Source organism: Grampus griseus (assembly GCF_964374135.1).
Source record: "Grampus griseus genome assembly, chromosome: 1".
In the NCBI taxonomy this organism is placed as follows: domain Eukaryota; kingdom Metazoa; phylum Chordata; class Mammalia; order Artiodactyla; family Delphinidae; genus Grampus; species Grampus griseus.
In genome coordinates this window covers 126493085-126520764 of record NC_139017.1, presented here as the reverse complement: position 1 = coordinate 126520764, position 27680 = coordinate 126493085, and the positions used below count along the sequence as shown (strand labels likewise).

The 27680-nt window shown below is 42.9% G+C and overlaps 1 protein-coding gene across 2 annotated transcripts in view; it reads left to right on the top strand.

The window, feature by feature from the left end:
- PDE4B (phosphodiesterase 4B) overlaps window positions 1–27680 on the top strand; it is a gene marked incomplete at its 5' end in the record, with an annotated part of 484828 nt that overhangs the window by 420495 nt on the left and 36653 nt on the right. For both annotated transcript variants that reach the window (XM_082674895.1, XM_082674896.1), the window contains one exon: window positions 22605–22717. In XM_082674895.1, coding sequence (XP_082531021.1) covers window positions 22605–22717 — 113 coding nt within the window. The remainder of the gene's footprint in view (window positions 1–22604; window positions 22718–27680) is intronic.

Below are 27680 nucleotides of genomic sequence, written 5' to 3'. Positions count from 1 at the left end.
TACTCTCTTCTCATGTTCAGTTTTTAGAATCAGGGGTCAAACTTAAACATCATCTTTAAATGACCTGGTTCATTCCTCTCTGCTGCGTTATATGCACATGCCCCACTTTCTAGGGGCGGTCAACCCATCTTTTTTTCTGCTTCTCTAATTTTGCAGGACGGTCAACCCATCTTTCCCCTGCTCTTTCACTGCCCCAGTGTAGAGCTCTGTGCTAGTGCTTATGGTGGCATAGCATCGTAGAGTGGCTGAGAGTGTGAGATGAGGAATCAGGAGAGAATGGGGATCCTGGCTGCAACTTATGAGATACTTAATGACTGTAAAGCTACGTTTCCTTACCTGTAAAGTGGGGAAGATGATACCTACATCATAAGATGCTGAACGTTAGTCGTACAGTGCACAGTACATAGAGGACTCAGTAAAGGTCTTAGTCTTAGGTTGGATCATAGTTTGCACATTGACATGTCTGGCTCCCCTGCCAAACTATGATCTTCCTCAGGTCCAGAACTTTCTTAGTTAACTTTATATCTGTGGGACCGTGAACAGTGTTGTCTGGTACATAATAGATACTCAGTGTTTCCAGAAGGGAGGGACGAAGAGAAGGGAGGAAAGGAGGAGAAGTTGTAAGATGCAGATGAACTCCCAATCTAAGACACCAAAGACCTGGGTTCAGGCCCAGCTCTTCCAGTTGCGAGCTGTGGAGTGTTAATCTAGTCTCTTAATGCCTATGAAACTCATTCTCCTTCTCAGCAAAATGTGTTTGCTAATACTCGCTTCCTAGCAGCCTTAAGAGGATCATTTGAGACACTGTATGTGAGGATGTTTTGTACATTGAAATGTACTTTCCAAATTTATTGTGAGAACTGTTATTGTTATGACACGATCTGCCTTCACCGTCTCCTCGATTTTACTAATAATCAGTTAGCCACTGGGCAGTGACGCCTGGCTCTGGAGTGGAAGGCACTGAGTTAGCTGCTGTGGGGAAGTCTTTGCTTTCAGGATGTTTACAGTGTGGAAGGGAGGTTGCAACCCATGGCCTCCGCCTCTGGCCACGGATGGTAGTTTGAGAGGACTCTTGGGCAGAGGCCCTTGACCTCAACCGACCTACCTCTGTGAGTGCCCAGCGGCGGTGGCTGTCTCTGACATGACCCCTGACAGCATGTGCCTGCCAGGACTGCCCAAGCTCATCTTTGGAACGCCGCCTCCTTTGTCAAATGCCACCAGCTTCACGTTCTCGTTTCCCTCGTAACACACATGTTAGGGCAGCAAAGTGTATTCCCTGTGACGTAAACGTTACAGTGGCACAGCAGAGGGCAGAGGGTAGCCTGCTGCGGGTGGAAGAGAAAGTCAGGCGCTGATGTCTGACGGCCCACTTCCCCACTCTGAGCCTGCCTACAGGACCTGCTCTGGGACTTTCATCTGCACCCTCACGCACACAGTTCTCTAAATCCCCAAGTGTATAGGTCTGGGAGCCCCCTGAGAAACACACATCATGGGAAATTTTGTTTCAGTGCCCCCTCTACTCCATCAGGGAGCTGTAAAGCCTGTTCAGTGTCAAAGCAGGTCCTTATTCTAGACACTCCCTGAAGCATGGCCTAATTTCCCCACATCCAAATCCAGATTTCTTTCACCTACCCTTTGCATTTAAATGAGGCACTTAAATGGATGTTAAACCTGAGTTCTTTCCTCTGGAGGCCGGAGAGTTCGCCGCGATGTTTAGAAGGTTTAGCTCACGTGAGCATTGTATTAATTATCTATGGCCCTTGTAAGAAATTACACAAACTTTGGGGCTTAAAACAACACAGATCAAGGTTCTGGCAAGGCTGTGTTACTTTCTGGAGTCTCTAGGGGAAAATCCATTTTCCTGCGTTTTCCAGCTTCTAGAGGCTGCCTGCCTTCCTTGGCTTCTGGCCGTCTTCCACATTCAAAGGCAGCGATAGCCAGTTGAATATTTCTCACATTCCATCATTCGGACACTGACTCATCTGTCTTCCACGTCCACATTTAAGGACCCTTGTATATAGGGCCCACCTAGATAATCTAAAATAATATTTTTATTTTAAGATTAGCTCATGAGCGGCCATATTCCCATCTACTACCTTATTCCTCCTTGGCCGTGTAGCATAATATATTCACAGGTTGCAAGGATTAGGATGTAGACCTCTTTGGGAAGCCTTTGTTCTGTCTACCACAGGTATTGAGAGTGATGTCAGGATCTCAGGATGTCTCTGTAGTAGTGATTGGCAAACATGGCCCTTGGGCCACACACTTGTTTTTGAAAATAAAGGTTCATTGGAACACAGTCACTTGCATTTGTTTCTGTATTATCTGTGGCTGTTTTCATGCTTAAATGGCAGAGTTGAATATTTGCAGCTCAGACCATGGGGCTCACAAGCCTAGAATAATTACTATCTGGTCTTTTTGAAAGAGTTTACTGACTTTTGCTCTCTAACTCTCTATATATCTCTGATTATAACTATAACTCTAAGGAATATCACCTAGGGACTTTGTGGATGTCTTCCTCATGTTTTTCACTCCCCCACCCCCAACACACATACTTTTAAAATTCCTAACAGTGCTCTGTCTGCCTCTCCTGCTGTTTCTTCTCTACCCTCAATTGCCATGAAACTACTAAACCCTTAATAGTAACACCAAGCATTATACTGTATCATCTCTTTACTTTGATACACGCTGTTCCATTTGCTTATAAAATACTTTTACCTTCTTTTCCTATTTCTTGCTGAGAAAACTCCTATTCATCCTTTAAAACCCTGCTAAGGCATAACTTCCTCCAGGAAGCCTTCCCTATCACTCATACCCAAGGAAAAGCAATTACTCCTATTCTCAAACAGTCTTTTCTGGACTGTGAGTGCCTCAACGGCAGTGATTGCTCTATTTACCCTTCTGGTATCCTCTGTGTCTATCATGGAGACCGACATCTATTATGTGTCCACAAATACCAGTTTAATTGAATGGTACTTTAAATGTTGCCAGTCAGAGTTGAGGCACAGTGAAGTGGCAACAACAGGTTCTGTAAAAATTCAAAACTGGTCCCTGCTGTTTCATGGAGGGAATGACTGTATGATCTTGGAGATATCCATTCCTTTCTCCTGGCCTCAGTCTTATCACCTATGAACCAAGGAGTTGGTTTAAATATGATTGGTCTCTTGGGCCGCTTCCAGCTTTAGGGGTCCTTTCCACAGAGGATTCGGCCTTGTACCTTGCAGATGCTGAGAAGAGAGAAATCTCTTGCATTGGGCTTGTGCCCTGCAGAGCTGGAAATCTCTCAAGTTGGTGAGATAATGTGTGGGCGGGCTGTGGGTGGGATCTTATATTTGTTATTGACTTTCTCCAGGAACCAATCAGAAGATAGACACATGCCCTGGAGAGTCATGGCCAGGCAGTGTGTTCTCACGATCCCCAGCTCATAATCCTCACCAGCAATCCATGCCTGGAGCTCAGTCCACTTACTAGAGACCCACCCCAAGTCCTTGTAACCATATGGGAATCACACCAAACTCTAGGGAGTCCAAATTACCGTTTCCCCCTCCTCTCCCAGCTCCTTCATATCTGTCAATGGCTCTGCTCTGTCCACTCCAAGGCTAGAAACCGTGGTGACAGTTTTGCACACCTTCCTCTTCCTGGTCATCTCTTACAGAGAATGGTATATTGTTTGCCCTGTCATGAATTGGTATATATTTGTTTCCTTCCAGACCTTATTTAGAACTTCTCTCTTTTATCCTATTGTCACCACCCGTTCTAGCCTGCATTGTTTTTTTTGTTTGTTTGTTTGGTTTTTTTTTGCGGTACCCGGGCCTCTCACTGTTGTGGCCTCTCCCGTTGCGGAGCACAGGCTCCGGACGTGCAAGCTCAGCGGCCATGGCTCACGGGCCCAGCCGCTCCGCGGCACGTGGGATCCTCCCGGACCGGGGCATGAACCCGCGTCCCCTGCGTCGGCAGGCGGACTCTCAACCACTGCGCCACCAGGGAAGCCCTAGCCTGCATTGTTTTCAGCTGAGATCCCCACAGTTGGGTCTTCCTGGGACCCCTAACTCTAGCTGCTTCCCATTGAGAGGCATCTTACACACTCCTGTTGGCTGCGTTGTCCTAAATTCCCTCTTTCCTCATGCCTCACCCCTCGACCAGAACCTCCAGTAGCTCCTTGCTGCTCGGACGTCCATCGAGTCCAGACTCCTGCACTTCACAATCTGGCCCCGCTCTCTCTAACCATTTTTCTTCAACAGTCTCTGTTCAGTAAGACTTATCTCCCTGCTGCTTTGCATTTCGTTTTGGATTCCATGTTTTTCCACCTAGGTTACCGTTATTTGGTTCCTAATTCAATTAAGTTCAGTGCACTTCCACAAGCATGTATTAATAAGCCCCTGCTCTGTTCAAAGCCCAAGCGTGCCTTTGCTGCCCCCGGTCCTCAGACGATCCAGCCCGCAGCCCACAGTGCGCCCTTGCTGTTTGCCTTTTGTGCCTGAGCATTCCCGCTCCCCTCTCCTCTCGGATCACACATTCCTAGAGGACAGCAACGACTTGTCTTTTGCTTCTTTTGTACCCCGGACCGGGGCCTGCTATTGAGCCCAGACACCCAGGCCACCTTTCCAGCCTCATTCACCATTTCCTTTCCCACCTGTTCTGTCATCTATGCGTTAATGATAACGCAATCTACCTCACAAGGTTGTCTCGAAGATTAGAGAGATTTTGTTCAGGCAGACTCTCAATTAATGGTTGCTCTGACTACCATTATCCTTATCCATCCTTCCCATGGTCCTTCAGTTTTTGATTCGTAAGCACTTGAGCATTTGGAGTCAGAGAAAGTAACCAAAGGGATTTTATCATGACGACTAGACATAGAAATTGTTCTTGCTCCTAAATCTTGATCAGAACATTCCACACTGAACCCATAAGTTATAGTAGGTTATTGGATTTCATTTTACTTGTTTATAAGGTAAGCATTTATTAAGTGCTTGCTGTTTACCAGGCACTGCTCAGGGTTTGCCATTAGCAATCTCAGTGGCCTCTTTTGCAGATGAGTCATTCCCTCTCCCTCGTCTCAGACCCAGCCCTCTGTACTAAGAGGAAGTGTGGTATAGGAACTGCAGTTTAAAGTTTTTACTGAGGGGTCGGTCCTGAGCTTTGGCCACGTGAAACTCACTCAGTCTCCACCCTCTCCAGTCTTCCTCCTGAGGCTGTGGCTGCCAGGTGCCAGCTGGGGCCTTCTGTCTGCTGGCTGCCCGGGCTTATTCAGTTTCAGAGAAATAATTTCGAATCCAAACTACAACTATTTGAAATTCATTCAGAGTGTAGCAGTATTTCATTCATTCAATAAATTCAATCAGTGAATAAATTCAATTCAGTAAATGTTTGCTAAATTAAAGCAATCACTCAAACAAGACTGACTTAATCTCAAAATGTCTGTTGATGTTTCTGCAAATAAGTTTTGTAGTATAATCTGCTTTGGAAAAGATCACTATTCCCTTGTTTACTATTTCAAATAGTATTAACTCTCGTAATCCAAGGCAACCTCTAAACAAATTACGTGACGGCGTGTGATAAATGCTAGAAGAACCACCAGAGCAGAAACAAAACAAGCAACAAAAAACCTCAGCTAATAAGAAAACGACTTTAAAAATGACTATTGGGGTCTATTATCTAGATTATTCCAGTTTTAAGACTTCAGAATCTGTGTTAAATGGATACATGTGTGAAACTGGCAAAAAAGAGGCCAGAAATGTCAGAAGTGACATGCAAAACATTTACAGTTCTTGTTTGTATGTGTGTGTCCGGGGGAGATGGAGCCAATATTTTCTACCTCGGCTGCACATTTATGTTGGCGGGATTTCCCCGGTAAATATTGGTTTTTACCAAACACTGAAATCTTTAATCACATTTAACAGACACTGCATTATACTGCGTTAGACACTCCATTAGAAAAGGAGAAACAGGGAAACACAACTGATAGCTACAGTCTTTCAAGGGTGAAAAGGAAAAATCAGAATCAAGTAAAATTCTTTAGAGGCAGAAATGCCAAGAAAACCATTGCTGAAATACAAAATTTTGTTTTTCTAAAGTCTGGAGCTGAGTTCAGTTAAGTGACGTAGTTTACAAACCCGGGGAAATTAGGGCAGGAACGGAAGTCCTGCTAAATTAGGAGAAATTGGTCAAAGGAAGGCAAGCTAGCTGTGACATACACAATGTTGGCTTCTTTCTCACATTCTCAAACAATTCTTGTTTGCTACTGTGTTGAGTTGGGTTGCCATGAAACCTAGGACCTAATTTTATATTTGTGTGCTAGTCAGAAGTTCTGAATCTGTCACATAAAGCAATTGCTTGTCTATGTGCAAACAAGGCTGCCAAAAACATAACCTTCCTACCACATGTGCACGTGAGTGCACGCTCGTGCACGTGGGGACACACACACACAACCCCACCCCCAAGAGTCACTTGGTTTTATTCATTCTGTGCTTTCATTCACATCCAGTGGTTCTTAGTGAATCATCCAGGACCCCATAAATCACCTTGAGAGTCTGTGGGTCTGCCGCTACATTCCTTCCTCCCATCCCGCCTCTACACTCCCTAAATCCCTGCCTCTCTCATCTCAGACACAGCCCTGGACTGCTTAGATGTTTCTAAGGATGTCTTCAGGAGGACTGGCTGTTTTATCTCTGCTTAATTAAATCATTTCAGCCCACATTTTAGGGCAGATGGTGACAAGATTTGAAAGAAGCAGGAACACTGCTGAGATGAAGGGTCAGCCCCACTGAAGCTGCCTAAGGGAAATACTGTTTTTGTTTGTTTCTTTCCTTTTCCTTTTTTTTTTCAATTTTTCATCAGCTCCCGGGAGAGACTGAAGAGGTGGGACTCCCAGGAAAATGAAAGACTCAGAGAGGGTGGTTATCACCAAACTTCTGACTGAGGATGAGGGCCACCCAAAGCCATTCTAAGAAGAACAAATTCCCAGAGCCCACCCCAGAGAGACTGCTTCAGTACCTTGGGGTTTGCCTGGGAAGCACCCCCAGGAGATTCAGGTGTAGCTCTTTCACAGACCAGCATAGTGATGGAGTATCAACTTCAGATTCAGGCCGGATTATAAACTGAGTTCCACCATGTACCTCGTGTGACTTTGGGCAGCTTGTGCAATCACTCCAAGCCTCAGTTTACTCACCTATAAAATGGGAATAATAACTACTTAATGGAGTTGTTGCAAAGATTAAATGAGATAATATCTAAAGTCTCTCACATGCTGCCTGAGTTATAGTAGGTCAACAATAAAGTGAAATCCATCCGAATGTCTCCTTGGGACTTACCCAACAGAGGCAGCCACTAAAGCCTTCCTAATGGCACTGGAGGCAGACTGGCTAAGTCTGAATTCTGACGCCACTAAATCTGTGGCTCTCAGAGAGCTCCTGAGTTTCTCTGTTTCTCATCTGCAAAATAAAATGATCTACTATATATAAAATAATACTCAGGTCATGAAATTTTGATGAAGATTAAATTAGTTCATGCATGTAAAGTGCTTAGCAACTTTGGTAATGGATAAATAATAACTCCAATTATTTTCCTTATTACCACCTCTTCTAAAGTGAGTGTGTGGCCGGAATGAATGTTGGCTTTGGAGTATTCACGTCAATAGCAATAGCTTTATGGTCTAGAACAGTGATGTCCAATTGTCATGTAATGCAAAACCCATAGGAAATTTAAAATTTTCTAGTAAACACATAAAAAGAAACAGGTGCAATTTGTTTTAATAATGCATTTTACTCAGTTCACTCTATCCAAAATATTATAATTTCAACATGTCAAATGTAAAACTTTTCAGAGATATTTTACATCATTTTTCTATATAAAGTCTGTGAAGTCCAGTGTGTATGTTACACCTGCAGCACATCTCCAACCACATTTTAACTGCTCAGTAGCCACACATGATTAATAACAATCATACTGTCCAATGCAGAAATTCCAGATTCTAAAGAAAGTCCCCTTACCTTGACGAGCCTCAATGATCTCATTTATAAAAATGGAGAGAACGTTCGTGGCTTTGTTTGTAGAAGAAAATGAGCACACTTGAAAATGCTTTGTCAACTGGAAAAGACTGTATGTAGTACGTTTGGCTCTTGGCAAACTCTTGACTGTCAAATGCGATGACGTTCTCACATGGTGAAGCACCCCAAGTCCTGTGTGATCGGAGACATCACCCAGGAGAGCACTAGGTGGAGACGCTTTCCTATAGGTAAGGGAAAGAGATTTCAGCCCATAATGTTTTGAGTGACAGGAAATTTCTACCCCTCTTCTCCCCGCTTACCATGCTCATACCCAATGGCAAACACCTTTTCTTCTGCTCTCCACTGAGTCTTGAAATTCCTTTGACAACTTTCACTCTACAAGTAAAGAGAAATTTAAGGTATATATAACCCTTCAATTCCCCCTGATCCCACTCAGTTTGGGACCTCATTACTTCTTAGCGGCTAACTTTTTCTGCAAATAATAATCCCTGATAATAATAATTTACCAGGTGCTTATTTTCTACTCCATCCTATTATCCTTACAACTCACATCTATCAGATCAATTATTCATCTTATAGGCTTCACTGTAATAGCAAGAGCACGGAACTTGAGGCAGAAAGCCCAGGCTCAGGTCTTCGGGTTCTGCATTTATCAGTTATGGGATTTGGAGTGAAATGCTTAAACTCCCTAAACTTCAGTCTCTTCCTGTATAAAATAGAGACAGTAAAACATTTCTCACAAGGCACGATGATGATTTAAAAAGATTATACATATGGAAGAGATCTATAACTGCAAAACATTAAACAACTGTATAACAATATTAAGATATTTATAAACCACTGTGTGTGTCATCCTTCCGTTGAACAGTTTTCAGTGGCTCCCCAGTGTCTGCCAGGTAAAGTCAGATTCCTTGGTCTAGCATAAAACACTCTCCAGTATCGGGCCCTGACCATGCTACTTTTGCAAATGTATTCCAATCTGCACCCTTGCTGACACCCAGTGTTCTAATCAAATAGGACTATTATGCTTATTCTTCCAAACAGGACTGAATGGTGTGGCATGTTTCTAATTTCATACCTTTATTCATGCTACTCATTGCCTTACCTCAGTTTTTCCATCTCTCAAAATTCCACCTATTCTTCTTTACTTGGCCTCCAAGTCTCTCCTGATCGCCCTTTCCACCATGTCTTTAACATCTGTCTGTGCTGCCTCTGAACTTTACTTGTATCTTTTGTATGACAACTGTCAGAATCAATTTGGAATTCTAGTATTGCTTAGTGCACAGACACCTGCAGCTATTCTGTGAGAGTTAAATAACAAATTCTGCGTGTGATTTTGCAAAAGTCCCCTTGGGAGACAGAATATCCCCTCTGTTAAAATGAGCCAGCTAGAAATCGAATCAAGACATGAATGCAAAAGAAATAGAGAACTTATTAATTGTGGTAACATTGAATAAATCAGCAAAAAAGAAGGTGGTTTATTTGGAGACTAGTAAAAAAAGAACCAAGAACAGGAATTCCTGATATTGCTTCTCCAACACTGTTCAGTAGCCAAGACGCCATTCCTTTGGGTAGTGGATATCCCATCTACTGATACGTTGGGCAAGTCAGCAGTTGAAACAATATTTTTTTGAGCTTCTACTAGGTAAGTAGATACTGTGCTACATTAAAGACCAGCCAAAAAGATATGTTCCTTGCTCTCAAGAAGTCATGGGTAAAATAAACGAAGAGAAAGAATTCCAGTGACATGGTCAGTTGGAAATAAGAGGCCTGAACACAGTTGTTGTGGGAGCTGAGAGGAAGGGAGCTTAATCCAACCTCAGAATATTTGGAAGGCTTTGTAGAGGAGATAACTCTAGGCTGAATCCTAAAAGATAAGAGTTAACCAGGTGGACAAAGTTGGGAAGGGCACTTCAGGCCAATGGAAACACTTGAGCTAAGTGTATCAGGCTTGAGTAAAGCGGATTAAAACCATCCACCTAAGTCCCCTGCTCTGATTTGATGCTTGCCAAGCAATCTTATGATAAGAATTTGGTCTCCCATGTTGAGGAACGTGTAATGACTAGATGACATGAAAAGCTTACCATAAATTATTGCTCTCTGTAAATTAATTCATTGGTCTCTGATTTCTCATTGCACTCTTATGAGTTGGACTAGTGCTGGAAGTGGAATAAAGTTAAAGCACACTGACAGAAATCACATTCTGACCTGAAAAGCTGAGATGACTGAGAGTTTTGGTCACCAACCAAATACCACTGTCCTAGGGACGATACGGTTTCAACTCATAAATATCTCAAATGCATTTACCTCTCTCCACCTGCATTGCTACAATGTAATTCTAGCCATCACTACTTCCTGCATAGGTTAAAGCAATAAAATAAGTAATAATGCTGCTAGCAACTGGCATGAATACTTACTAGGTGCTGGGTACTGGGCTAAGTACTTTTATGTGGATTATTTTACTTAATTCTCATAACAACCCCACCGGAAATATATACATCCCCTAATTTTAGAAATGAGGAAATTAAGACTTAGAGAAAATTAAGCAACTTGCCCAAGTTTGCACTGCTAATAAAATAAATGACAGAGCCAGAAATCAAACTTATCTGTCTTCCTCCGTATCCTGAGTTTTTTAATACTATTTAGCTAGCCTCCTTGCGGCCATTCCTGCCTTCAAGTTCATTCTCTAGATTGCATGGAGAGTGATCTTTTTTTTTCAAGATTTTTATTTATTTCTCTATTTATTTATTTGGCTGCCCTGGGTCTTAGTTGCAGCACGTGTGATCTTCGTTGCAGCATGCAGGATTTTTAGTTGAGGCATGCGGGATCTTTAGTTGGCATGTGGGATCTATTTCCCTGACCAGGGATGGAACCCAGGTCCCCTGCATTGGGAGCTCGGAGTCTTAGCCACTGGACCACCAGGGAGCGTGATCTTTTTTAAATGCAGATTTGGCTAGGCCACTCCAAGCTCCTCTCCATGGCCTCCCATGGCTGTGTAGGGCCTGATCTGAACTTCTCACACCAGTCTTTTTCTCTCGGTGTGTTCCTGACACATGGACAGATCTTAGTCCGTGGAATGCACCCTGATGTTCTTCCTGTCTGGTATGCTTTCCTTCCTCTTTGCACCTAATTCTTATTCCGTCAAATCTCATAACTTTCCAAGTTAGGCCTTCCCTGAACTTTTTATCACATCCTACTTCTTAGACTTTTGAGTCCTCTGTGATCCCTGGGATAAATTCTTAGGGCACTCTAAAATTAGCAGCAGCTCCTTTTCCAATTGTAATTAAATAAGTTTTTGTATAATTATTTGTCTCTTCCTGCTAGAATATAGGCTTCAAGTAAGCAAAAATTATGTCCATAGAATTTACCATTATACCCTTGGAGTTTCATGCTGAGCCTACAATATAAGAGGCACTCAAAAACAAATCCACTCATTAAATAGATATTTGTTGTCTCATATTCAACAAACAATAGCCGACATTTATCTGGCACTTATATTATACCATGGACTGTCTTAAGCATTTTACATTTATTCATTAAGACTACAACCCATTATATAGATACCATTATTATTTTCATTACATGGGTGAGGAAACTGAGGCAGAGAGAAGTTAAGTAACTTCTCTAAGATTAGGCGATGGAATATGAACCCAGACACTGTAGTTCCAGAGACCAAGCTTTTAACCACTACTCTATATTCTTCTTAAATATTTCTTGTATATATTTAATGTATTAGAAAAATAACTTGGCACCGACTGACCTCCATGTCTGATTGCCTTCTTGTGGCATTGCCCTGTAACACCAACACAGGTGGACAATTAAGTTCCTTGGGCACCCTTTCACATTTGTGGTACATGTTATTAACTGAATGAGTACAGACTCTCATTAGTAAGTAATGCCAAAGTCAGAGTCCTTCTGGAGAGCAGAGTTTGGCAAGGGTAAGGACACTGAAAGGGAATAGGGCTATGAGGCTGGTACATCAAAGACAGTTTCACCTTGTCCAATCTTGCCTGGGTGAAAGAAAGAGAAAGTTGGACCATTTGTTTATAACAGGCCCCATGGCTTAGCAAAAAAGATCATGGAATTCAGAATCAGAGAACTTTGGTTCTTCTTCCTCCTCCCTCTCTTCCCCTTCCCCCTCTCTCCCTCCCTCCTCTTCATCTCTCATCTCTCTCTCTCTCTTTCTCTGTCTCTCATCAGATGACTGAGCAAATCATTAAACATCTCTAGGCCTCACATTTCTAACATGCATAATGGAAAATGTATGTCATAATAATAATAATTTCTATCTCATGGGGTTTATTTTTCAAGGAAAAAATGAGATCCACAAGTGAAAGTGCTTGGTAAACTGTCAAGTTGTATATACCAAAGCTAGCTGTGATTGGAGTTTTTTTTTTAACTTGTAGTCTTACAGGAGTTTGCTAAGGAGATCAGCATCAAAATGACCTACTTTCACTGTTATTTCCCTTGAGGGCAGTGAACCTCTTCTTCCGTGAATCCACCCAGAGTGAAATCCCTGTCATGTGCAATTGCAAAGTTCCTCATATTTATAAAGACACATTAACAAAGTCCTGCCTGAAGAAAGGCCATTTGGGGCTTACAGATGGCCTTTGGAAGAACTGTGTTACAGAGTGTATGAGTGTTCTCCAGTTCCTGGGATTTGTTCTAAGAATATTTTACTCAAGGTTAAAACAACAGCCTTCTGGAAAAGTTGCACTCTAACACAGGTGCATTTCATTTACCAAAGAGTGATCAAAAGAAAATATATACCTTTGGACTTAATAACTTACAATGAAAAGAAAAGCTATTGCTAACTGTCAGGGAAAAAACATCATATAACCAAGATCACTAAATAAATACGCTCACAGCCCCAACCTAACTCCTTTAAATAAATAGAGGCTGATTTCCATATGTATGAAACAATTTTACATTTTAACAAATACTTATTGCACTTTGAGGAGGAACGAAGGAGTGGAATAAGCCTGCTAACCTCAAGGCCCACTGAATCTAGGGAGGACACCTACAGGGCTAGAAGCTTGTGGAAAAAGCTAGTTATTAGCTGGATGTAGAGTCCAATTCATATACACTTCTTACTTCCAAGAATCAGAAGAGTTGTTTTTTAATTTTCTCCATCAAGATCTGCTTTAATAGTTTCCCCAAGGGAGCCCTTGCTTTAGAAATTGTGTCTACAAAAACAAAAACTGCATTTAAAGATAACAATTAGTCTACCAAATTAAATTTTTTTGTTATTTTATGGAGGTTTATTTAATGTTATTTCAGTTATTTGATGATATTCACAAATTAAGAGCTAGGAAAGGTCTTGGGATGCTTTCCTTTCAACATCAACAGTTTACTTTATTTTGAGGCTAAAAGTGCAGGTTTTGCTGTGACCACGCGAAGCTTCAGGCTAGGTTGCCCCGACTGTGCCATGTGCCACTGGGCCATTGCAAAAGGTCATTGTGTAGTTTGGGTACTGATCAAAGGTACTTAGCTAGGTGGTGAGGGGAACTGAAATTCAACCCTTGCGTCACTTCCCAAGCTTTCTGCCCAAGGGCTATGTCTGCCGAGAGAGAGCACATTTTTCTAATTTTCACAGTTACCGTATAAGCTTGGGATGGGGAGCAAAGGCAGGGGAGGAAGATGAGAAGGCACCCATCTTCACAGACTGACCATTTTGAAGATGGGAAAGGGGTTTCCCATGTAATCATTCAGTTCAGTGGACCGAGTCTTCTTCGTTGCTGTGGTCCCAGAACCTGGCATCAGCAGGCTTGGCACGTAGTAGACACTCAACGTATATCTTGTGGAATAAATGAATGAACAAATGGCTTTCTTATACAATTCTCCATGTCTAAAGGTCCACTGATCTGGTGCGTCAATATGCATTGGGTAAAAGCAGAATGATACATCAGGCAAGTTCTATATTTTAGAAGTGAAACCCAACAAACTCTAACCTAACCAAGAGCCAGTTCCCTATCTGAGGTCATGCAGCCAGAGGCACACTGTAGGATTTCGTGGCCACTTTATATGTGACCCCCCCCCACCTCCAATGCCCAGGGCCAGAGCACAACTCTACCAACTCAGCCACCAAACATATGGCTATCTACCCTCAGGAAAGTGGCCAGGACCAGGGAGAGGCTTGTATGGGGTGGGGGGCAGGAAGAAGTTCCTGACAGGTACTAAGCTGTGTATCAAAGCCTTGGCATGCCTTGTTTCACTTAATTCTCATAGCTAGTTTGTGCTCTCTTCCTGTTTTACAGGCAAAGACACAGAGACACAATCAGGCTCCTTACCCTGTCTAAGGTCACAGTGCTAATAAACAAATGGCAGAGTCAGGATCTGTAAACAGCTGGGCCAGACACCAATATGTTCCACTGAATTTTGAGTTAGTAGGAGCATCCTGGTCTATGAAATGTCAAAACCAATATCCTTTTTCAGCTGTGTGTGATTTACTCAACTCTATTTGTTTGTTTGTCTTTTTTGTATGTTAATCTCAACCTGCTCATTTCTGCCTGCTCCCATCTTTCCCCTTGATAACCGTAAGTTTCTTATTTTGTTTTATTTTGCTTTTATTTATTTTTATTTTTGGCTGCATTAGGTCTTCATTGATGCATGCGGGGGCTACTCTTCGTTGTGGTGCGTGGGTTCAGTTGCTCCGCGGCATGTGGGATCTTCCCGGACCAGGGATGGAACCCATGTCCCCTGCTTTGGCAGGTGGATTCTTAACCACTAGGCCACCAGGGAAGCCCTCAAGCTCTTTTGAAACCCATTGCTACAGTTCAACGAAAGGAAAGGAAACATGTTTTTAGAAACCCTGTTTCTTTTCTTCCTTTCTTTTTTTTTTTTTTTAAACTGGGGTTTCGGGACTTCCCTGGTAGCGCAGTGGTTAAGAATCTGCCTGCCATTGACATATATACACTACCAAATGTAAAATAGATAGCTAGTGGGAAGCAGCCACATAGCACAGGGAGATCAGCTTGGTGCTTTGTGACCACCTAGAGGGGTGGGATAGAGAGGGTGGGAGCGAGATGCAAGAGGGAGAGAGATATGGGGATATATGTATATGTATAGCTGATTCACTTTGTTATACAGCAGAAACTAACACACCATTGTAAAGCAATTATACTCCAATGAAGATGTTAAAAAAAGAGAGAGAAGCTGATGTGATCAACAACAATTTTATCATATTATACATTATATTATGATGTACAAATCAATAACTTAACTAAAAAGTGATATAATTAGAATTTTTTTAAAAAAAGAATCTGCATGCCAATTCAGGGGACACAGGTTCAATCCCTGGTCCAGGAAGATCCCACATGCCGCAGAGCAACTAAGCCCGGGTGCCACAACTACTGAGCCTGCAAGCCACAGCTACTGAAGCCTGAGCGCCTAGAGCCCGTGCTCCGCAACAAGAGAAGCCACCCGATGAGAAGCCCACGCACCGCAACAAAGAGTAGCCCCCGCTCGCCGCAAATAGAGAAAGCCCGTGCACAGCAACCCAGACCCAACACAGCCAAAAATAAAATAAATAAAAATAAATAATAAAAAAATAACAAAAACTAGGCTTTCCCTAGGTGGGTCTCTCTGTTGAAAGCATGCACAGAAAATCAGGAAGACAGAGAAAAGTGCACAAATCACAAGTGTAGAAGTCAGTGAATTTTCATAAAATAAACAGACCCATGTAACCTGTACCCAGACCAAGAAGTACATCATTGTCGGCCCCATGGAAGTCCCCCTCCAGTTCTCGCCCAGTTGCTAACACTCCAAGTTAACCACTATCTTGACTTCTAACATCATAGGTTTATTTTTGCCTCTTTTGAACTTTATATAAATTACATCATAGTTTTATGTGCTTTTTAATCTCTGGTTTCATTTATGAGATTCATCCCTGTTGTTGCCTGTGGCAATTGTTCTGATTGATTTAACCACCATACAATCTTGCAAATAGTACCACCTTCTCTAATGAAAAGAGTCTGATTATGTGAGGCAGATAAACAAAAGAATAAATAATAAATAACAAAAGGTTATTTACATTTCCTTTCTATGCACTGTATTGGGGTAGAAAGTCTTGGAATCTTGACAAACACAACTCTGATATATACAGAGCTGTATTAAAATTGCATTTAGAATGATCCCTTATATTAGGAACCTAAAATACTCAAACTCCTAGAAGCTGAGAGTAGAATGGTAGTTACCAGGGCTTGGGTGAAGGGGGATTGGGTAGGTGTTGATCAAAAGGTACATAGTTTCTGATCCCCAAGGTGACTAAGTCCTAGAGACCTGCTGTACAGCATGGTACCTATGGCTAACCATACTGTATAATATATGTAAAAATTTAAGGTAGATTTTATTTAAACGTTCTTATCACACACACACACACACACACACACACACACACACAGAGGGAGGGAGGAAACTTTTAGAGGCAATGCCTAAGTTTATGAGATTATTTAGGATGACAGTTTCACAGGTGTATACTTATCTTCAAACTCATCAAGGTGTACACATGAAACATGCCCAGCTTTTTTGTATGTCAATCATATCTCAATAAAAAATTGCATTTAGTTATAGTTTTTAGAAAATTTATATTTGGGGTATATTGTGATGCTTTCACTTGCTAATAATAGGGATTTAGGACCTGTCTGAGCCCCAGTTTTTCTCATCTGTACTGAGAAACCCTCATAGTGAGGGCTTCAAAGTCAAATGATATAAGTACACGAAGGGCCTCCATCCTGATTTTTCCCAAAGATCAGTAATAAGATCATGCTTTCCTGCACAGAGCTTGGGGCCAACTTTTAGGGCACCTGAGGTCTCTTACCAGCTGGGCCACTGGCTTCATCACTGCTAAAATCTGTTTCCATGCTTTCCAGCTCTGAGCAGCTCGCTATTCGTGGCAAGGCTGAGGTTTCCCATTGCCCTTTCCTGTTGCCCTGCCCTTCTCAGCATCTCTCCTGCCCAACACCTTTCTGCTAAAACACACACACACACACACACACACACACACACACACACACACACACTCTGCTGAATTTGCATGAAAAAAATGGGAATATTGAAATGTGAGCTAAATATTAGCTGAGCCTGAAAATTATTAAAGCAGAAGAGGGGAGATCATTGACTGAAAAAAAAAGAATGTTACTCAACAGTTTGTACAGTGTTGTCTATTCTTTTCTCTTTTTTTGGCCGCGCGGGGCGTCTTGTGGGATCTTAGTTCCCCGACCAGGGATCAAACCCAGACCCTCGTTAGTGAAAACACGGAGTCCTAACCACTGGACGGCCAGGGAATTACGAGCGTTGTCTAGTTTTGATTATATACATGCATACATGAAACGATATGCACAAGGGGGATAGCGATGGTGATTTCTGCTTGACATTTTTATCATTTCAAATTTTTTGCTTCTCTGTAATTTTCTTGTAGTCTACAATGTCTACAATGCACCTATATCCTGTCTGTAATAATAAATGTGATATTTGCAAAATGTGCATTATACTTAAAGGTTTAGAGTCTGGTTTTGTGTGTATTCTCCTATTCTACCTTCCTTGTGAGAACAGAGTAAGTATTTTTCGTATGTTCATTTTTCAGATAAAGAAATGTAGCCTCAGCAAAGTTAAGTAACTTGCCTGAGGTTACTCTCAGAAACAAGAGGCGGGACTAGAACCAAGCCAGGTCTTCTGAGTAAATACTGCACAGTAAATATTGGGCTAATGGCTGTGTTAGGTGGATCAGAAAAGGGAAGAGGAGACTCAAGAAATGACAACATTTAGGAAAGCAGTTACACAATTTTAAATAGAAAAGACCCAAGGGTAAGATGCCACTTTAAACACAGCAATTTCAGGAATGCATGCATTTTCAGCCCTGAGGTGAATCCTCTATTTTATTGACCAAGATAGGGTCTTGCCCGGAATCTTGCTCTGTTTAACCTCTGATTTAGCTTGTGCCTTAAGGTGAATTAGAGATAATCATATCTCTTCGGTGTTTATGGCACAGAGATGTTGCAAGGATTAATGGGTAGTGTGCTTGGCACTCCTTCGAGAAAAGAGCTATAAGAATGTCACGTATTATTACCAGACTGATACTAATTATAATTGAATAATTATAATTATTCAATGCAATCCTTACCAGACCTACAGAAGGAAGTAAATCTTCCTTTGTCGCTCTTGTTGAAGTGAAAGAACAAAAGAAGGGGAGAATAGAAGGGAGGTTCTCCCTGCTCCTTCTTCTCTGGAAATTCTTGACAAGTAGGGTCACCCCATGGCCACAGATGGCCCCAATACCTTCCCTTATCGCCTTGAGACTTGCTTCTGGGGTGCCAAGCATCGTTCCTTCTCAGAGTCATTTTTGTAAGAAAAGGAACAAAACCAGCTTCATGGGCACGTAACCTGTGCAGCTGCACAGGGGCCCTCACTCCAGGGTCGCAGACTTAGTCTTGAAACTCATAATATTATTATCTTTGTGTTTTGTAAGTAAAGTCGGATGGGAAAATGGAGCATATACTCCGTGGCTTGAAGCCTTGGCTCACGTACTGTCCCATCTCCTGCCACCTACCTGCTTCCCCTGGACGTGTTCTCAGCCACCTGTTTCCCTGATCCTTGGCACCCCAGGGCTCATCCAGTCTCCATGTCTCTACCCCAACCCCATGACCACTGCTGCTGTCCACTCGCAGCGGGGGCCTGGGTGCAGGTGCAGAGAGGATCTGAGCTGGACATGGGTGCCCTGCAAAGTCTCAGGTGGGGAATGCCCTGGGCCGGCATGGCTGTACCATGGTAGACAGAGGCCATGTCTTGGTGGGGGTGATCCTCCTGTCCACCCTGATCCAGGTATCTAGCACATCCTGGTGCAGAAGTTATAGCACCTTTAGGGGTCACCTGTCTGCTGTGGGTTGGGGCATTGGTACCATGGTGAAGGGAAATGTCTGCCTTTCTCAGAGCCTGCCCTGGGCCAGGGCATAGCACGCAGTCTGGAAGTTGGCAGGTCCGGGCACCCCAGCAACTGGTAAGCTGTGCATGTGCCCTAAGTCAGAGGCTGCAGGGCCTCTGGGGTCCTATAAGGGTCTGCACCCTCCTCCTGGTATCCCTCTGCCTGAAGTAACACAATTTTAAAGAGTAAATAAAACACACCATGCCATTCATTAATTGTGACAAATGTGCCGTTTTAAGATGATAGCTATCGGGAAACTTGGATGTGGGGTATATGGAAACTCTTTGTGTTAGCTCTGCAACTTTTCTGTAAATCTAGAACTATTTTTTAAAAGTTTATTTAAAAAATACAATACCGGGCTTCCTTGGTGGCGCAATGGTTGAGAGTCCGCCTGCGGATGCAGGGGACACTGGTTCGTGCCCCGGTCCGGGAGGATCCCACATGCCTCGGAGAGGCTGGGCCTGTGAGCCATGGCCGCTGAGCCTGCGCGTCCGGAGCCTGTGCTCCGCAACGGGAGAGGCCACAGCAGTGAGAGGCCCGCGTACCGCAAAAAAAAAAAAAAATACAATACCACCATGACAGGTCGAGGGAGAGCAACTTCAGAAGAAAGGAAAAAGCTTCATATTTTAAGACCTTTCACAGCACTTTTTCCTGCTTTTTGCAAAGGGACTATGCATTTCATTTTGCACTGGGCCCTGCACATTATGGAACTGATCCTGACTGTAAAACCCCTTGTTGAATATTCAGTTCTTCTATCTCCCTTCCTATTCCTCCCCCCACACATACCAGGTTTGGGGGTTACTTTTACTGCCGTTAATAATTATACTCCTGTGTGCTGATCACCTACTGAGAACTGGTTACCATACTTTCTATACTTGGTTTCATTTAACCCCTTTATAACTTTATGAGATGAATATTCTTCTCCTTATTTTAAGATGTGGGAAATGGAGGTCCAGGATCACACAGTAAGTGGTAAGAGAGAAAGTCCAAATGCCCGAGCCTCAGTCCAAAGCTGGTGCTCTTTTCTCAGTGCTACAGACGTATCCTCAGCCTCTAGATACCCAAGTATCGATATTTTCAGGCTGCTTGGGCAGGCACTGTGGTTTCCATCCCTCTGAGTATTTACTGAGTATCTACTGGGTACCAAGCACCGGATCCTGTGCTAGAGCTACAAAGTTCTAGTGTGGAGGCCAGTCTGAGCTGCACTGGTCCTTTCCTTTGGCAGTACCAGTAAGTAGCTGGGGTTTGATGCTCCCATCCTTAGCCCACTCTGACATCTGTGCCGCCTGCCTCAGTTACTGTGATAAGAAGGCTCTAAAACGGCACATAAAGAAAGCCTTGGCCATGGATTAAGAATCTGGGAAGGGACAAGTTTTCATTAACTTCAAATTTTAACTTTTTACCTAAAGAAATATTGTGGCTGACCAGAATCAGAGAGGGCAGTGAAATAAGTTCCTGCCATATCCACTGGCCAGTCCCTGGCAGCTCACTATTGTCCCAACTCTAGGAGCATGCGTGTGTTCATTCTGTGTAATAGACAAGGAATGAGTTGTGGCGATGGTACTTAACTGGAAGATCATTGACGAGTTCTCCTCCTTCTTCAGTGCTTCACTGCTATAATTACCATATTTTCTTTGTGGGTGGAGATCAGATCCCTTTTTTCCTCTTCCGGGAGGAGAGGTGTAATATATCATCCCGCAGTCAGTTCCAAATGCTCCAAGCAAGTTACTTACTCCCCACCACCAGGGTGAATGTCTGATCTTGAGGACCACAGGTTGTGATATGGAAGACACCAGGGTCGTGAAGCATGAGTACCTGGGAAGTGGTTGGACTTTTCTTTTATGAGAGGCCAGGAGGGAGAAGGGGAGGATTCTGTCACTTCAGGAAAAGCTTCCTTGGATGAAGCGCTCTTCTGGAAGGGCATAGAGGCAAGGGGGTGTTTCAGACACACAAAAGAGTCAGTGAGGAGATTCTTTGTGTTGAAGCAGCATGGCAAAACTGAGGAAGAAAGGAGGGAAGGTATGTGCAAGTCTGGCTTGAAATGAGTTTCACTAAAAACACCTCAATTCTTGTCTGCACATTTTTGAGGCGTGTGAAAAGAAAAATGGAGGAAGTCACCTTCAGTGGTTTTGTGGCTTTTTAAGTATGACATACAGGATGTTGAATTTTAACCCCTGTTTATCCTGAAGGGTAGGCATATGTGGGGGATGAACAAGACACCTATTCTTTGAAATGTGCGTCGGTGCCAAGTGGCTCCTTGTCACTTGGAATCTCTCTCCTGTTTATTCCCTTTTCTGCTTCAAGTGTGAGTGCCACACACATAAAAGTATTCAAATAATAATAAAAAAGCTATGTAATCTCCCTAGGATTTCTGCATGAGCATATGAAAATTGTATTCTAAATATGACAGGAATGTGTGAGTCTTTTCCTTATAATAGAATTTCATGTGAGATTTTTAATTTTATCAGTGCCTATTGTGTGCTTGCATTCCAGAAAGCTTGGTAGACTTAATGGACGGTGTTCCCTTCAAAAATCAGTCATGTATGCGGGAGAGTCTGACTGGTTTTTATAACTGTCTGTGGCATCATTGGTTCATCTAGCATTTATAAAATTAATTTCAGTGTTTATTAACATAGGGTTCTTAAGTCAATAACCTTAAGTATTAGCTTACACTCACGAACTTTTGGGTATGAAATGACGTATTGTGAACATTTAAAAAGAGTTTCATTACCCAGCAAAAATATGATCTTAAAAGCAATAATTTTTGAATGGGCCACTGAGACATATTTACAGAAAGTCTGGATTCCTACAGTGACAAATCCGAGGCCCTGGCGTTAATCAGAAAATCTGCGGCGTTCACATCTGGCTCCACCTGAAAGTCTGGTTCAGAATTTCCCTGTGATCCTGGCAGTTGCAGAAGAGAAGTTTTAGCTTTGTTTAGTATAACAAGAACTGCCTGACTCCCCAGCCAATAAATGTGTTCATGTAAAACTCCAGACAGTTTCTCTGAGACTGCACTCTTATCAGGGAGACCTCATTTTGCCTCTACTTAAAAGGGAGACTCGCAAGAGAGGAAGACTTGTGCTGGTCAGTGTTTGCTGAATTGAAAGTTATTCCAACATTTGCACATTCCCCAGAATGAATGACTGCTTAGCCTTCCAACAACGTAACTGTCAGTTTCCCCCCTCCAGTTTTCGATTGTACGTTTCATTTAGAAGAAAAGCCAAATGAGAAAATGCTTTCCTCACTTCTCCTCTAGACTGCAAACACTCAGAAATGACATCACGCACCCTAAAGAACCCCAAGATGACGAAGGCAGAGAGAGTCTGAGGAAACTGACTGCTTCTGCCATGAGTTTTAGGACTCATGTATGCAGATGAGCTTTTAAGAGCCGGTTCCCCGCCTTCTTCCTCAAAGGAAGTTTCTTGGTAGATCGCAGACACCTCATCCAGCCTGGGGGCGGGGGGGGGGGGTGAAAACTTGGCACGAGCCATTCCGGGCAGAGCACCGGATTTGTTCTCCTGGTGGAGAGAGCTGGAAGGAAGGAGTCGGCGTGCAAATAATGAAGGAGCACGGGGCCACCTTCAGTAGCGCCGGGATCAGCGGCGGCAGCGGTGACTCGGCTATGGACAGCCTGCAGCAGCTCCAGCCTAACTACATGTCTGTGTGTTTGTTTGCAGAAGAATCTTATCAAAAATTAGCAATGGAAACGCTGGAGGAACTGGACTGGTGCTTAGACCAGCTAGAGACCATACAGACCTACCGCTCTGTCAGCGAGATGGCGTCTAACAAGGTAAGAGATGACCGTTTTATTCATTAAAGTGTGACCGCGCGGGGAGCTCCGGGCTGCCCTGGCCTCCGCCAGCAGCAGAGGTGCACCGGGACGCCACTGTCAGCTTTGTTGATCTGCCTCCGATGATTCTATTCCAAAGTGCTCCACTTTGCTTGCGTCGTGATGCTACAGCAAAAGTTTAAAATCCTCAGCAGGCTTTAATTCCTAAACTTCTTTCTTAGTGATGCTGTGCGGAATGTGTTTAAGGTGAGGGGTGTTTATGAAGTGTACCAATCACCATACAAGTGAAAATGCTTTTTTTATTTTTTTGTAAACAGTTAGCAGGAAGATAAAATCTGAATGAATCAATAGGGTAAAATGTTGCGTTGCAGTCAGGTGTTATATATGTGTGTCTGAACAAGAAAATAATGTGATTTCTGTATATCGATGGTGAGAATGGTTTGCCCTAAAGTTTCATAAATTCTGAAATTCTCCTCAGAAGGATGTTCTGATATTCTCCAACATTTCTTTTGTGATGCTGATACGACCTAAGATTAAAAAAAGAAACAATATACTTTGTCTCCAAAAAAGAAAGTTATTTTTTAAAAGTTTGCTGCTTTACAAAGTGGAATCATATGAAATGAAGTTCCACCCGTACTGCAAAGAAATGGTTTTATGTACCATGCCCAGGCAAAACTTAGTGTTGAAGAGCTTTAATTATCTACCATTATATCATTTGTTTAAGTAACACCTGGATTTAGAGTGCTAATTTATGTAGTGAGAGTTGTTGCTTTTTGTTTGTATTTTTCTCTTGGAGACTGTTGATTTTATATCTATCTATCTATCATCTATCTATCTATATGCACATATATATGTGTCTGTGTATGTATTATTTTAATTGAAAGCCTTAACACTGCACCCTCATAAATACACATTTCAAAATCCCCAATCATCCTAGCCTGAGGTATTATCTTATTGTCTTAAGGTTCTGGGGCTGGGAAGAGATTTTGCTCCACACCTGCCAACATGCCCTTTCCAGCCTCGCATGTGTGTCCCTCCTCCCTTTTTCCTGGGGTTAAAAGTATCACCTTCCCTTCGAGACTTGCTGGCTCCTGCTCAGAGGATCTGAGTAGAGGAAGCATCATGTCCTGAAGGTTGGCGGGGTAAGAGGGGGTGGTATAGAGAGTGGACTTTTCTTACTCTTGTTTATAGGTTAATGAAAGGGCAAAAAAAATAAGCCTCTCTCAAATTTTAGTTCAGATTCAACTTGGGAAAAAAAAAGGTTTGAGTTTTAACTATTTACTGACTTTTCTCTGAAGTTCTCAATTGAAGCTAAATTCTGGGTTTTTCCAGGCTGTTGTAAATCTCAACCAGCTGCTTCCCCATGAGGAGGGCGTAACTGCATAACTTCTCCAAACCACACTGGAGTTCATGTAGGAGGATTTTCACACAGGCTTTAGCCTCCTGTGAAACATTCACGGATACTCTGTTCTTTGCATTTTGTGATCATTGATACACATGCAAGATGGAGATCTGGTATTTAGGGGTAGTTTTTTAGCAGGTTTCACCATAAAGGACACCCTGAACTTCCTTCTGGAGTCACTAAGATACAGTGGGCAACTTTCTCCCCCTGGAGAAAAAGATTACTCATTGAGAAACTGCAAATTGCCATTAGTTTTCGTTTCGACTGTTGATGCCTTGTAGATTCTAACCAGGTTTGTGTCTGGAGTGCTGAAATTAGACATTGTCTATCTTGCAAATTTATTACAAATGATCTCATATTCAGTGTATAGTTACTGAGGCTCTGACACCAGGGACTGTGTAGGACCTAGTGAGAATTCAGGCTTCCGCTCCTCCTTTATGGTGTCCTGTGCAGGAAGCAATGAAAGTTGAATAGGGCTAACCCTAAAGAAAGGGCTAAACCTTAATGCTGACACAGTTAGCTTAAGTAGAAGGCATGCAGCTTCACCTATTTCTAGAGCTACAGTGGAGAGGTTGTAGGGCAAAGCAATTACCCAGTGGATGAATAATGTCCAGATGACAGCTGAAGTCAGTTTCAATTTTTAAAAAGATCTGTCTCTCTTTACTTAGCTCTCTTTTTACCTACCCCCAATCTCAAAGTCTTGATTATACTGATAATCATCTCAGGGTTAATCCATGGCACATATAATATAATATAATGTGAATATTATTGTCGCCACCAAAAAGAAATTGATCTATACCAGTTTAGGGGGAACTGAATTATCTGTGGTAAAACTAAAATTCACATTTAATTTTAAATATTCTCAAAGTTATTTGAGTGTTCCATCTGAGCTACTGTTTAAAAATATCATCATCGTCATCATCATCATTACTGTGTAGTCTTTTTCGATCATCTTCTGCTTACTCTCACTGAACACAGGAGCTGTGGCAAATCTCTGAGTTACAGACTTGGAAGTAAGTGTGAAGATGTTCTATACAGGAAGTTTGTGAAAAGCATGGGCTTTGGAGTCCAAAGATCATGGTTCAGATCCTGTTTCTATCATTTAGCTACTTGACCTTGGCCAACTTACTTAACTGCTCTAAGACTCAACTTTCTCATATGTAAAACAGGGATGAACGTGGTCCCTACCTTACTGGGGTTGCTGTGAAGATTGAGATAATGCGTCTAAAGCACTCAGTAAGGCCCCTGATGTGAAGCAAAAGTTCAATAAGTGATAACTTATTAATAGCATCTGCTACATCTTTGCATAAAACCATCTGTCTCTAGTTCTGATCAGCTAAGTGACTGCTGAGTTTTGTTTGCAGCCTCTGAACTTGCATGAGAGTGGTGATGGGAGTGCCTGTGTTTTGCTTAGGGGTTTGGAGATTACATGTATGCCAGTCTACATGCTAATGGTAGAACGTCAACTGCGTCTAGTAGAGGAAAACAAGTAGTCTTTATATTCACTTCATCTGGGTAGGGATGGATTTGTTTGTTGCTTTTTCTTAACTCTTTTGAAGAAAACCGTGACTCAAAGATTGCAACCATCCCAAGTGTGCTTCAGAGCCCAGAGAGTAAGATGAGGAACTGTTTCTGTGACTTACAGAAACATAGTTTTTCCCTTGGCTCAAATTTCCCTCATTCCTTAATGCTGGCCACAGGCCAAATGGAATTCCAGAATTACAGGGAAAGATGCAGCCAGGTGGGTCAGTATTGTAGATTATTTTCCCCCAAGAATTACAACAAGATGGAATAAATTAAGTAGGAGTTTTACAGGGCAATGACACTGTCTTTCAAGATGAAAAGGATATCTGGTGAACCTTCTGCCAGCAGCTAGACGCGTGAGAGCTGTTTTCTTTAACCACAGATTGCCTTCTTAGATTTGTTCATTAATTTTTTGTTTCAACTTTTATCACCTCCTGAATTAGAAGAATTGTCTTACGCTTCAGTGAAATGCATCAGAGCATGAGTTCCTCAGTGGCAAAACAGTCAGATGTTTTGAAAACAGGATGCTTTGGCTGCGCATTATAAAAAGAGGAACGGAAAGAGAAACAGTATAGAAAGGAAGAAAGCAAATAGCCTCAGCAGGGTCCCCAGCCCAACAGCGGCATAAACACTGACCTATCTTCCTGACCTTCACTGTAGCTCAGTTCCTGACCTCGTGTCACCAAAGCCAACCGACGTCATTGGAGGAGGAGAGGAGGAATGGCGCAGCTGCTGTGAGGGTGACTAGAATTTCCTGTCTCCTTCCTGACAGACGCAGGCTGAAAAGTACAGAGTTGCAACAACAGTGGCTGAGGAAGGACCGACACAGAACAATCCCAGTGAGGTGGCGTTGTGACTGAGGGGAAAGAGGGAGCTTTGACTGAGAAACAGTGTCTCTGACCTAAAATTTTCAGGTGAAAAATGTCAAAGGAGTTATTCGTACCCGGCATGTTGAATGTCTTTCAAAAGATGTAATACCCAGGGGCTTCCTTGGCGGCGAAGTGGTTGAGAGTCCGCCTGCCGATGCAGGGGACACGGGTTCCTGCCCCGGTCCGGGAGGATCCCACATGCCGCGGAGCGGCTGGGCCCGTGAGCCATGGCCGCTGAGCCTGCGCGTCCGGAGCCTGCGCTCCGCAACGGGAGAAGCCACAGCAGTGAGAGGCCCGCGTACCGCAAAAAAAAAAAAAAAAAAAAAAAAAAAAAAGATGTAATACCCAGTAAGGAGCTATCTTCAAGCAGCTGGTCACTGACCTAACTTTCCCCCACAAGTCCCCCACTACACTTTTCTTTCTCAACTAGCTTTGCCCTGGGGCTATTTTATGTGTAGTACAAAGGTTTGGGCCTTATCAATGAAAATGGATGTTCTGTTGTTGAAAAGAGCAGTCCTGAATAATATCAGTACTCTCTTGAGAATGGAGCACCAGGACCCAGCATTGCAGTAAATGTTTGCTAAGGAAGTCTATAAGATGGGAACGGGAGACAGACGGACCTTTTCCTCTCAAGGGCATCAGAAAGTCCGCTACAGATACCATGACAGGGGAAATGAGTCCTCTCAGCTCTACAGGTTTATTTTTCCGATTCTTCAGGTTGTAGCCGTACTAGAGTACCAAACGTGAAGCCAACTACTTGCCTGTGCTCTTGGGTGGGAGGGAATTAAGTCATCGAATTCTACCAGCCTGGAGCCACCTGGGACCCAAGCTGCATGTCACTGGAATGTGACCATGATAGGTTGATTCCCGTACAGTTGGTGAGTCATTCTCTATCCAGTCGTATAATTTGTAAGGATGGGAAATGTTGGATCCAGCAGAACTGAAAGGAAATAGATCTTATTGATCAATGGATTCATCTTAGAACTCTGTTGGGAAGATGATAGACAGGTAACCAATTATTGAAAGGGATTAATTCCACTTTGGCGCAAAATTGAATGACATGATTAGAGCAGTGCCCCCCATGGGGCAGGAGGACCCCTCTTCCTGGGCACTGTGCTTATAGAGAGCCTAGCCTAGTCTGTACCCAGCTGTACTCTGCTCCAGGACC